This window comes from Rhinoraja longicauda, chromosome 12 (genome assembly GCF_053455715.1).
Source record: "Rhinoraja longicauda isolate Sanriku21f chromosome 12, sRhiLon1.1, whole genome shotgun sequence".
In the NCBI taxonomy this organism is placed as follows: Eukaryota; Metazoa; Chordata; class Chondrichthyes; order Rajiformes; family Arhynchobatidae; genus Rhinoraja; species Rhinoraja longicauda.
The window spans coordinates 47480166-47492849 of NC_135964.1; the positions used below are offsets into that span (position 1 = coordinate 47480166).

The following is a 12684-nucleotide window of genomic DNA, read 5'->3' on the forward strand; positions in this document are numbered from 1 at the left end:
AACTACCTTCTGTGGCAGAGAATTCCACAGACTCACCACTCTCTGTGTGAAGAAATGTTTCCTCATCTCGGTCCTAAAAGACTTCCCCCTTATCCTTAAGCTGTGACCCCTGGTTCTGGACTTCCCCAACATCGGGAACAACCTTCCCGCATCTAGCCTCTCCAACCCCTTAAGAATTTTATATGTTTCAATAAAATCCCCCCTCAGTCTTCTAAATTCCAGCGAGTATAAGCCTAGTCTATCCAGTCTTTTTTCATATGAAAGTCCTGCCATCCCAGGGATCAATCTGGTGAACCTTCTCTGTACTCCCTCTAGATAGGGGAAGTTTCAGATCAGGACTGAAGAAGGCTCCCGACCCGAAATGTCGCCTATCCATGTTCTTCAGAGTTACTGCCTGACCCGCAGATTTACTCCAGCACTTTTATCTTTTTTTTTGTAACCCATCATCTGCAGTTTCTTGTCTCCATGTGCTTAAGGTGTGTGCTGCACAGTTCACATTTTAATGTGTCTTTTCTTCATACTTAGCAAACCAAGAACAGGCAGCAATATTAAAAGCTCAGAGAAAGGTCATCAGCAGACAGGGAGGAACGTGCAAAGGAGAGTTAACATCGTAGCTCTGTTGCGAGAAAGACTGAACTTCATTAGATGGTTTAGGTATCATCATCGAGGTGAAATTTATTAATAAGGAAATGTCAGTCCTCAAGATTTGATCTTTAACTTCCTGAAAAGCACAAATTTGTGGCACAGGTAGAACTTGTCATCTCATCATGTTGGTGTGGTTACTTAGTCTAAAATTAATCCCGATTGTTCTTTCCGTATGGCTTTGAATTTTGCTATAGTTCAAGTAATCATCCACTTGTCCATGGATTATGTTATCCAGAGCAGATTAAATGCAATTTATCCAGGGTTGCATTGGTCACAACCTTCGTCATTCCTTGCTGTGTTGTATCTGTGTTCAAATTACTCTCTCTATTTTCCAATGCCTCCTTGTGCTCAATTGCAACCCTGGTCATTCCTTTCCAAGATAGAATACTTCACCCTTGCATTTACTCTATGAATATGCTCCAGAAATTGAGTAACCCCACCACTAATTTGCTTAAATCTTTGTTATTTTTAAATATTTGGTTGTCAAGTCCCAAAATGAATTATAACCTTCATTTTATTAAAGTTTGAGGTGAGGTTCTTGTCCATGGTCATTTCATTGTTGATAAGAGTGAACCAGAGGCAATTAGGTTGTCGGGTTAACTTCACATCACGGAAGTGAAACTTTGAGCAATCTGATTACTCAGTCCCATACAAGACAAATTAATGAAACTAGATTGAACCTTCAAAAAAAAATCGTATCTAAAAGGGAATATGCAACCTAAAACAGATGTCTGGCGGTTCCTTCCTTGTATGGCACCATTTTCTACTTGGTTTTATTGCAATGACAGAGGCCAACATTTGTGCTTTTTATTTTGTGTTATCCAGAACAGATTAAATTGAAATGCAATCAAGGGAGTGTCATGGTACAGAAACAGCTCTTTCTAATCCAAGAAGGTTTGCACATCTAAATTAAATGGCGATTTTCAGTTTTGAACAGTACAGCACAGTATCGGGCCTTTCGGCCCACAATGTTAGTGTCAAACTTACACATGATGCCAAATTAAACCGGTCTCATCTGCCTGTACATGATCCATATCCCTCTATTCCATGCACTCTTATGTGCTTTGCTCATTGTTCCTAATTGCCGCCACCTGTAGCGGTGATTTTATTTTAAATTATGTTGTATTCCAATGACTGAAACTTTCATTTTGACTGTAGAATTCAGCTTGGAAGTGAGTAAAGTTATGGAGTCTGCTTTATGCAGAACAGGCAAACAAAAAAATATTTGTGCACTTCAAATGGGAAAAATTGCCAATAAATAGGAAGATCACCTGAAATCATATTTAATATATACAGCAAGAGAGCAAATACTATTTTACTGGAGGACAGCGATAAAGTTAAATATGCAGAGAGGACAAAAAAAATTATAGGGCAGCGATTAAAATTGCATTCTAAAGTGCAAGTGATTTCTTTTCATTTAAAACGACTGAGCAAGTGTGAATGGTTATCCCCTTAATTTTTCTTCCTAGGTTAGTGTTCTTTTTTATCATTATGAAGACCTGACAAATTTGCTATTTGCTTTAGATCAGCACAGGAGCGTGATAAACTCTGGCAGGAACAAGTTCAAAATGATGAAGAAAATCGACGAATAAACCTCCAACAGGAGGAAAATCGAAGGCGGGAAGAGCCACTTCAAAAGAGAGAAACAGAGGAAAAGAGCAAGCCGGACATATTAAACAAGATGTTCCAACCACATCTGGAGCCGTCAAAGAAACCATCTCCGAGTGGATGGCAGCCACCAGGTACAGTCTGGTTATTGCAACAACTTTTCAAATCCCACATTTTTAATCAATTGACATTGTCATAGTTTTACTGTATCTTTGAGGAAAGAACACTGAAACTTGAAAAAGGATGGAAGGTTTGGCGTTTACTCGTTTGGTATGATTGAATAAGTTTATGAGTAAATTCAACCTGGTTATTTCTTACCATTCATTACTTCAGCATTTACAAATTTAGTCTATCGTTTATGTTTTTCAAGACTTGATTCCCTTTTCCATAACTCCCTGAAAGTGACAACACAAGTAGAGTGGTAAAGAAGGCATGTGGTATGCTTGCCTTCATCAGTCAGGGTCTCATTGAAGGAAGAATGTGCAGCTTTGGAGAGGATGCAGAAGAGATTTGTCACAACGCTGCCTGGATTAGAGGGTAGACACAAAATGCTGGAGTAACTCAACAGGAAAGGCAGCATCTCTGGAGAGAAGGAATAGGAGAAAGTTTCGGATCGAGACCATTCTTCAGAATGATCATTGGATCATCCAGATACTGGATAAAAGGGCATTGGCTGCACGGTGAGGTTGGACAAACTTGACTTGTCTTCTCTGGAGGGTCAGAGACCTGATAAAAAGTTTATATTAAAATAAAATATATGGGAGGCATAGATTGGGTAGATGATCAGAACCTTGCTCCCGGGGTGGAAATGTCAAAGACAAAATGGCATAGCGTTAAGGTCAGAGGAAGAATGTTTGAAGGAGATGTGCACAAAATCATACGAGGAATAGAGTCTCTTGCCCAGAGTAGGAGAATTGAGGACCAGAGGATATAGGTTCAAGGTGAAGGGAAAAAGATTTAATAAGAATCTGAGGGGTAACTTTTTCACACAATAAGTGGGTGCATGGAACAAGCTGCCACATGAGGTAGTTGAGGCTGGGACTATCCCAGCGTTCAAAAAACAGTTAGGCAAGTACATGGATAGGACAGGTTTGGATGGATATGGACCAAGCGCAGGCAGGTGGGACTAATGTAGCTGGGACATGTTTGCCAGTGTGAGCAAATTGGGCCGAAGGGCCTGTATCACTCTCTGACTCTGTGCAAGGCAAGTTGTTTTTTTTACATCGTGGTGTGTGCCTGCACACATTGCCAGAGGTCGTGGTGGAAGTAGATACGATAGCGGCTCTAAAGAGGTTTGTAGATGGGCACAAATTGTAGAACGATTTGGATCACGTGCAAGCAGAAGGGATTTGTTTAATTTGTGTTTGACACAGACACTGGAGCCCTTTGGAACATTGTGCTGTTCTATGCAGTTGTATGCCAAGTTACAAAATCAGTCAAATGGCAGTGTCCCTAAAATTTTCTGGGAGTGTTTTTTCCAAAAGTGAAGCCTTTTGGCTGGAAGCGTCAAAGGCACAGATGCAAATGTTTGTTGTGTTTAACAAAGTAATGAACTGCAGGTGGAATTTGGTCTGTTATGAAGAAATGTTATATTTTCAACAGATTGTGTATTCTCAAATTAGAATAGAAAGAAGCCATGGCTAAAATTTGGAATGCAATTTTTGACGAATTGAATTCCTTCAACCATGTTGTGCACTGGTTTATAACTCTTGCAGCTGTTATGATATGGCAAAGACAAAATCAATACATTTTATATATTTGCACAGTGTCCTATTTTACTTGGGGAATTTAGCTAAACCAATGGCAAAATGATTTTACTGTAATAAAATTACATTGTTTCTCCTTTCATTTTCTCAACAGAAAGGCCTACTTCAGTAAATTCAGATCAAGATGGTGTTAAAGTTGTATATTATAAAGCACTGTACCCATTTGAAGCTAGGAGCCATGATGAGCTTACCATTCACCCTGGGAATGTCATAATGGTAAGTAAGCGTTCTCTGTCTTGTCTTGGTCAAAAGCTTATGGTTTAAGGTACTTTCCGGATGAAAAAGAGGGATGAATTATCCAGCTGTGAAATTTGTACGCTTTTGCTTTTTAAAAATGTTTTTGTTGTTGATTTAAACGTGCTAAGTATTGACAGGATAGTTGAACGTATTCTTTAAACCTTTGTGCATCACACAGTCAGCACAAAACAATGCTCGGCATTTGCCTGGATGGTGGTACAGACATCATCATGTCAATTTTGTAGCAGTCAGAATGCCAGTGCTAATTTTCTGAAAACTCATTCATTTTCCACCACAGCATCAAGGGAATTGAATTTATGTTGAGCTTTTGAGATATAGAGGTGTAAATACTAAATTTCACATAGAACATCTGTATAGGTGAAAAACCTCCCCCTGTTCCATGAAAAACCTTGTCTTATTATGTGCATCTGCAGATTTATTGTGATGTGGTTAATAGTTGTCAGGTTGTATCAGAGGGCACTTAAGCTTCTTTTGCATCAAAACCAATGATAACTGCAGAGATTGCTTTCACCCAGTGGGCCGCAGCAGGTTCGACAATCCACCACCTTGTATAACTGATATCAGGAGCCATTAAATGCTTCCCTAGCCACTAATAAAACATAGAACAGGAAGTGGCCTTCAGCCCATGATGTGCAGAATACGATACCAAGTTAAACTAATCGCCTCTTCCTGAGCTGAAGCAAATCCATATTAGGCAGGAAAAAGTTTTGGGTAGACTGATGGGACTGAAGGCTGATAAATCCCCAGGGCCTGATGGTCTGCATCCCAGGGTACTTAAGGAGGTGGCTCTAGAAATTGTGGACGCATTGGTGATCATTTTCCAATGTTCTATAGATTCAGGGTCAGTTCCTGTGGATTGGAGGGTAGCTAATGTTATCCCACTTTTTAAGAAAGGAGGGAGAGAGAAAACGGGAAATTATAGACCAGTTAGTCTGACATCAGTGGTGGGGAAGATGCTGGAGTCAATTATAAAAGACGAAATTGCAGAGCATTTGGATAGCAGTAACAGGATCGTTCCGAGTCAGCATGGATTTACGAAGGGGAAATCATGCTTGACTAATCTACTGGAATTTTTTGAGGATGTAACTATGAAAATTAACAGGGGAGAGCCGGTGGATGTGGTGTACCTCGACTTTCAGAAAGCCTTCGACAAGGTCCCACATAGGAGATTAGTGGGCAAAATTAGAGCACATGGTATTGGGGGTAGGGTACTGACATGGATAGAAAATTGGTTGACAGACAGAAAGCAAAGAGTGGGGATAAATGAGTCCCTTTCAGAATGGCAGGCAGTGACTAGTGGGGTACCGCAAGGCTTGGTGCTGGGACCGCAGCTATTTACAATATACATATATACATCAATGACTTGGATGAAGGGATTAAAAGTACCATTAGCAAATTTGCAGATGATACAAAGCTGGGTGGCAGTGTGAACCGTGAGGAAGATGCTTTGAGGTTGCAGGGTGACTTGGACAGGTTGTGTGAATGGGCGGACGCATGGCAGATGCAGTTTAATGTGGATAAGTGTGAGGTTATCCACTTTGGTGGTAAGAATAGGAAGGCAGATTATTATCTGACTGGTGTCAAGTTTGGAAAAGGGGACGTACAACGAGATCTGGGTGTCCTAGTACATCAGTCATTGAAAGGAAGCATGCAGGTACAGCAAGCAGTGAAGAAAGCCAATGGAATGTTGGCCTTCATAACAAGAGGAGTTGAGTATAGGAGCAGAGGTCCTTCTGCAGTTGTACAGGGCCCTAGTGAGACCGCACCTAGAGTACTATGTGCAGTTTTGGTCTTCAAATTTGAGGAAGGATATTCTTGCTATTGAGGGCGTGCAGCGTAAGTTTACTAGGTTAATTCCCGGAATAGCAGGACTGTCATATGTTGAAAGACTGGAGCGACTAGGCTTGTATACACTGGAATTTAGAAGGATGAGAGGGGATCTTATTGAAACGTATAAGATTATTAAGGGGTTGGACACGTTAGAGGCAGGAAACATGTTCCCAATGTTGGGGGAGTCCAGAACCAGGGGCCACAGTTTAAGAATAAGGGGTAGGCCATTTAGAACGGAGATGAGGAAAAACTTTTTCAGTCAGAGAGTTGTGAATCTGTGGAATTCTCTGCCTCAGAAGGCAGTGGAGGCCAATTCTCTGAATGCATTCAAGAGAGAGCTAGATAGAGCTCTTAAGGATAGCAGAGGCAGGGGGTATGGGGAGAAGGCAGGAACGGGGTACTGATTGAGAATGATCAGCCATGATCACATTGAATGGTGGTGCTGGCTCGAAGGACCGAATGGCCTACTCCTGCACTTATTGTCTATTGAGCATGATTTATATCCCTCTGTTGCCTGCGTATCCATGCGCCTATCTAAACACCTCTTAAACGCCATTATCATAGGTGCCTCCACCACCCTTGACAGCGTGTTCAGGGTACCACTGATGCCCCAGAGAAAGCAATACAAGTTTCTCCAACCAGAACTGCCCAGATTGGCCCTTTCCAGTGAATTATTTTTATTTGAAAATGCATGACTATAATTGCTTGGATTTCTCTTTGTTACAAAATCCTGTATTAATGGAATGGAAGTTCATGATGATTCATTTAAAATGCCTGTTTGCATGGCATACATAATAAATATTTAATATTCAGAAATCTTGAATAATAATTTATGTTGCAAAAGGACCAATTGCACAAATAGAATATTCGGTAATCCATTTTGGTTCTTGGTAAAGGTTGCTTTGAATTTCTAAAAATGAGTTGACAAAGCTCTAATTCGCTATTTGAAGATATGTTAAATAGATTTCAACACATTTATTTGTTTCTATCTTCATTGTAAAATAATAGCACATGTAGATGATTTTCTAAATTCAGTAAGTTCTTTGTTTGCACTGATTGTTTGATCATTACATCATAGCTCTTGAGCATTTTCAGTAAATAGTGATATCTTTGTATTATAAAAAGTGGAGTTTTTAACTGTGTGAAATAATGTAATCAAAGTAAACATGAACTCTTAATAGTTCATGGCTCAAATCGGTACAGATTTTGCCTTAAATCATTCACAGTTCAGACTATTAATTTTAAGAAGAAATTTTGTGCTGACCCAAATTTGGATTTCAAAACATGCTGGGTTGTAATTATGCTATTTCTCAGCTGTGGAAAATGTTGTAGTAAAGTTTGGATGCAATGGCACATCTTGTTCTTTTCAGTACGTTCCTCACTGCATTGCAGCCAAATAAATGAAACTCTAAATGTAGTCATTGTTAGAATTGTTGGAAACCAGGCAGCTGTGAAAATGACAATATAATCATGACCAGATAATCTTCCTTGCGATTTTGGTATGGGATAAGTATTGACCAGGATACTTTGGATAATCCCGTTGATCCTAGCAATTGTTCCTTTGCAGCATTTGTGTTCACCACAAGAGCAAATCTGGTTTTAGTTTAACATATATTAATGATAGCATGTATAATAGTACGCTTCTCCCTGTCTCCAATGACTCTTGCCAACTTCTACGGAAGCTGTGCAGAAACCATTTTCTTGGGATACATCACAGCTTGGTTTGGCAATATCTCTGTCCAAGATCCAAGAAATAGCCGAGTTTGGATGTTGCCCAGCCCATCATACAAACCAGCCCAACCACCCCTCTGCCCCATCGAGTCAATTTATATTTCACATTGCCCCAGCAAAGCCAACATAATCAAGGGCCATTTGCATCCCAGTCACTTCATCTCCCGAACAGGAGTGAGGAGATAAAATAATGCATGCCACCAGATTCAGGAATAGCTTCTTCTTCATTGTTAACAGACTGCCGAACAGTCCTCTCAAGAGCTCAGGATGAAGTCTAGGTCTTCCAACATACCTCATTGCCGCCCCTACACTTTTTTGTCTGCACTTTCTGCAGCATTATATTCTGCACTCGGTTTTCATTTTCTTTTTGCACTACCTGATGTACTTGTGTATGACTCAATTGTATGACTGGATAGCACGCAAACAAAGCTGCTTAGCACCTCAAACAGCACCTCGTATTCCGCCTGAGTAGCTTATAACCTCACCGTATGAAAATGTAATTCTCCAATTTAAGGTAACTAACCTACAAACAACCCTTTTTGTTTCCTCCCCTCCCCACTGTGTCCCACTTGGACTCTAAACCATTATTCCCTTCCCCCCTCTTTTTCTGCTTCTATTCCTTCCTCTGGCTTCACAATTTGCTTCTCTGCTATCCCATTTCACACCTTTTAGTCTTTTAATCTCTGGCCTTTGTCCAACCATCTGCCTATCAACTCCTCCCTCTCACCTGCATCCACCCATCACTCACGGTTTTGTCCTGCCCTTCCTCGCTTCTAGCTTTCTTCCTCTCCCCCACCCCACCACAATCAGCCTGAAGAAGGGATCTGACCTGAAACATCATGTTCTCCAGAGATGCCGTTGGACCCACTGTTACTCCAGCAATTTGTTGTTTTTTGTAAACCAGCATCTGCAGGTTTTTTTTCTCAATATCTCCTGATATCTCGATATTTATTGGTATTTGCTTATCGCCATGTGTAGAGTGTCAGGCTGGAAATTTGTACGGAGCTTTGAACTCTGCACTCTTGCCTGTAGACAGTGGGCTCAATGACTTGACCTTCAACTGGGTTAAAAAAAACATGTTGACATTCATTTGCACCCATCCTGTCATCCAAATTCATGTAAATGGGAATTTTAAAAACATTCTGCCAGCATTTTGTGCATTCATTTTACTTATAAAGAAAGCATTTTGAAATCCAGAATTTTCTTTTTTAATATACTAATGAAATTTGTAACCTTTATTTTACTTTCCTTTTGCATCTTTTGCTTTCCTGTTGGAGGTTAAAGGGGAATGGGTAAGTCAACAACAGCATTTTTGGTCCGACGTTTCCATTTGTTCTGTATACTTGTGTATTTTTCCTTTATTGTTTGTGAAAGAAAATCTCAAAGAACCTGACCACAACACCTTTTCAGGTTTAGGCAGCTCAAGGCTGTGTTCAGCTCGCTGCTCTACTCTATACCCATGACTGTGTAGCTGGACAGAGTTTCAACTCCATCGTTAAATTCACCAACAACACTGCCGTTGTTGGATGAATTAGGAATAATGATGAGTCGGAGTATAGGAGGGAGATCGATCATCTGATTGAATGGTGCCAGAACTTCATCCTTGCTCCTGACGTTGGTAAAACCAAGGAACCGATTGTTGACTTTAGAAGAGGAAGGCCAAGGATCCACAAAAACCTATCTTCATCAACGGGTCAATGGCGATGAGAGTCAAAACTTCAAATTCCTGGGCGTGCATATCTGTAAAGATCCCCATCCTTGACCCAGCACATTGAGGCAAATATAAAGCAAGCCCATCGTCTCCTCTACTTCCTTTGAGGAGAATTGATATGTGGAGAGGAGGGGGGGACGGGGGAGCCGAGGCCAGGCCCAGTGCCAGGCCTCTGCCTCCACCTCCAACGCCCGGCCTCACTGCTGCTGCTGCCGCCGCCGCCTTTCCCCCTGGCCCACATCAGGCTCGCAGTTACCTGGTCACGTCCAGGCCCAGGCTCCGGCTGCTTCTCCCGGCACCAGGCCTGGCTCTCCCCCTGCTACAGAGCCGGCAAACCCTCCCCAAGAGACAGGCAGCCGAGCCCTGCTCAACGGACCCTAACTGCGCAGGCACAGTTGGTCCTGCGCACGCGGGGACGTGTCGGCCATCTTACGTAAGTAGCAGTCCAATGGAGCCCCAACTGCGCATGCGTGATTTAAAAAACTTTAAGATGTCAATAACTTTAAAAATATAACACTGATTAAAAAATGAAACTTTATCCATAGGACCACGGGACGACGGTGAGTAAGGTGGGCCTAAAATTGTCGCGCTATCGTGTACCGTTTTGGCTGTAATTCAGGAACAAGCGAACAAACAAGAGTTTTAGTATATAGATTGAGCACTCTTTACAAACCTATTGTGCTGCTGCAAGTAAGGACATAATTTTTCCTTTTGGGTACATACGATAATAAAGCACTTGACTCTTCTCTTGCCTCTTCTTGGTATTATGTAATTACATTTTGAAATTCTATCCTTTTCTGTGAAATTACAAATCTGTGACCTTCAGTATATAATGCATACAGTACTTGGTGCTTTCTATTCATCCAAAAATACCGTTTTGTTGCGTGATCTGAATGTCAGAATCGAAAGATGCAAGAATGTTTCCATGTCGGCAAGTACATAGAAATAATCAATGGCACACATCTAAGATAGAAAGTTCAATTTCTTTGGTTAAGCAGGAAATATGCAGCATTTCAACAGTCAATGTTACACCACCATTTGTGCATTGAAGGAAAGGGTAAAAAGTTAGGTTTGTTTTAGAAGTATAGTTTCGGCAGAACGCACCATGGGAACTACACTCGCCGCCCCCCCCCCCCCCCCCCCTTGCAGGACCTATACATCAGGAGGTGCAGATCCAGAGCAAGCAAGATCATGAGGGACCCCTGCCACCCCAGTAACGGACTGTTCCAGATGCTACGGTCAGGCAAGCGCCTCCGCTGTCATGCTGTGAAAACGGAGAGGATGAGACAGAGTTTCTTCCCACAGGCCATCAGGACTGTAAACTTTTATAACTCCAGGGACTAAATTTTGCCTTCTCTGTATTAACTTTTATTTATATGCTATAACTGTAATTTTTTTTGCACAATCTGCAGGCATTGCCACTTTCATTTCACTGCACATCGTGTATGTGCATGTGACAAATAAACTTGACTTGACTTGACTTGATAGTATGGAAATTGGCTGCTAGCCCCACCAAGTCCATGTTGACCATTGATCATCCACTCACACTAGTTTAGTTTAGAGATTCAACATGATGAGGTGCAGAAAAGGAATAGGTGACGTTTCAGCGCCTATTCCTTTCCTCCAGAGATGTTGCCTGACCTGCTGAGTTACTCCAGCATTTTGTGTCTATCTTTGGTATAAACCAGCATCTGTAGTTCCTTCCTACACATTGTGAGTGGCAGATACGATAATAGACCTTCATTTCTGCACCATATCTTTTTAATTAACTGACTTTAAGCTCAGCGCCGCCCTGCATTGGAGAAAAAATAAATATTTTAATGAAAATGCATGTTTGTACATTTATTTCTGCAGTCAGTAATGAATAGTCTGTACTTAAACCAACATCTGTAGTTCCTTCATACACATTTGTGTAGCTGGAAGCTTCAGCCTTTGGGGGAATGTTAGGCATGTTCAAGAAAGTTAAATGTGGTGGGAATGTTGAATGTTTGAAATCTGTCTGTCCTTGCTTGTTATGTCCCTTTCAAAATCAGAGGCTTCTTTTATCACCCCTGCACTCTCAAAGAACACCTCCTGCCATGAATAGTTTAAGAATTTTACGATTTGTAAAAGGCGGTAATTTTGGCTCATAATGTTTCTATCGTTGCATGGTCAGCCTTTCACTAATTGGAACATTTGTTGACTATTTGTTAGTAAATTACAATTTGAAGATTCCTTGTATAAATCAATGCTGTCGCAGAATGGTCTCTGTTTTTAATTGGCCAACAATTATATACCTCTTGCATCGATTCCAGCTGGAATGTTTTTTTACTGCAATAAAACATACACTAATTGCATTGCAAAAGCAGTGAAACAAGTCCCTTTTTTGGTATTCTGAACATTTTTAGTTTTGGATAATAGTATATTTTTTCATCAGAAAGATAAAACATTGTGAATAGATTGAACCTGAGATTGAGTTTTGGGGGCTGACTTTTTTTTTGTTGCAAATTTAATAATCATCATACATATGAAGGAAGTTCCTTTCAAGAGACAATTAATTGAATGTTCTTGATTTGCTTTGTGTTAGGTGGACGAAAGCCAGACTGGTGAACCTGGGTGGCTTGGAGGTGAACTGAAGGGAAAAACTGGATGGTTTCCTGCGAATTACGCAGAGAAAATTCTGGAGAGTGAACTGCCACCGACTTTACCACCAGGAACAAGACTTACTGCAAAGATTGCTCCTCACACAGTGACTGCTGGTGTTGCACAGCCCATGCCCGAGAGCACCACATCCTCCAATTGGGCAGATTTTAGCTCCACGTAAGTGCACGTGTATTTATTTATAGGGTTGGCGTTACGTCCAAGGCAACTAATTATAATTACACTAGAATATATCGGGAATAGAATTGAAAGTAAACTAGTGATTAAATGCAAACTAAATGATAGTTTGATGTCAAAATAATTTTTCAGCTGGCACTTTCTTTTTTGTTGAAAGCTTAAAAACATTGTGCTAAAATTTATAACAAAGCTCTACCATCTCTGAATTTGTGGAAATGTAATTCCACTGAAATTCTGTTCCCTTAGTCAAGGGGACGAGGCTTAATGTGCAGCTGTATGAAATGCAGAGTATTAGAATAGTACAGAAACAAGACCTTT

The 12684-nt window shown here is 40.8% G+C and overlaps 1 protein-coding gene across 5 annotated transcripts in view; it reads left to right on the forward strand.

Moving 5' to 3' along the window:
* The window catches only part of itsn1 (intersectin 1 (SH3 domain protein)), a 165107-nt gene that overhangs the window by 72577 nt on the left and 79846 nt on the right, over positions 1-12684 (forward strand). For 4 of the 5 annotated variants that reach the window (XM_078409696.1, XM_078409695.1, XM_078409698.1 and 1 more), the window contains 4 exons: positions 2170-2387; positions 4114-4235; positions 9116-9130; positions 12116-12348. In XM_078409696.1, coding sequence (XP_078265822.1) covers positions 2170-2387; positions 4114-4235; positions 9116-9130; positions 12116-12348 — 588 coding nt within the window. The remainder of the gene's footprint in view (positions 1-2169; positions 2388-4113; positions 4236-9115; positions 9131-12115; positions 12349-12684) is intronic. The other variant, XM_078409697.1, reaches the window with a different exon arrangement.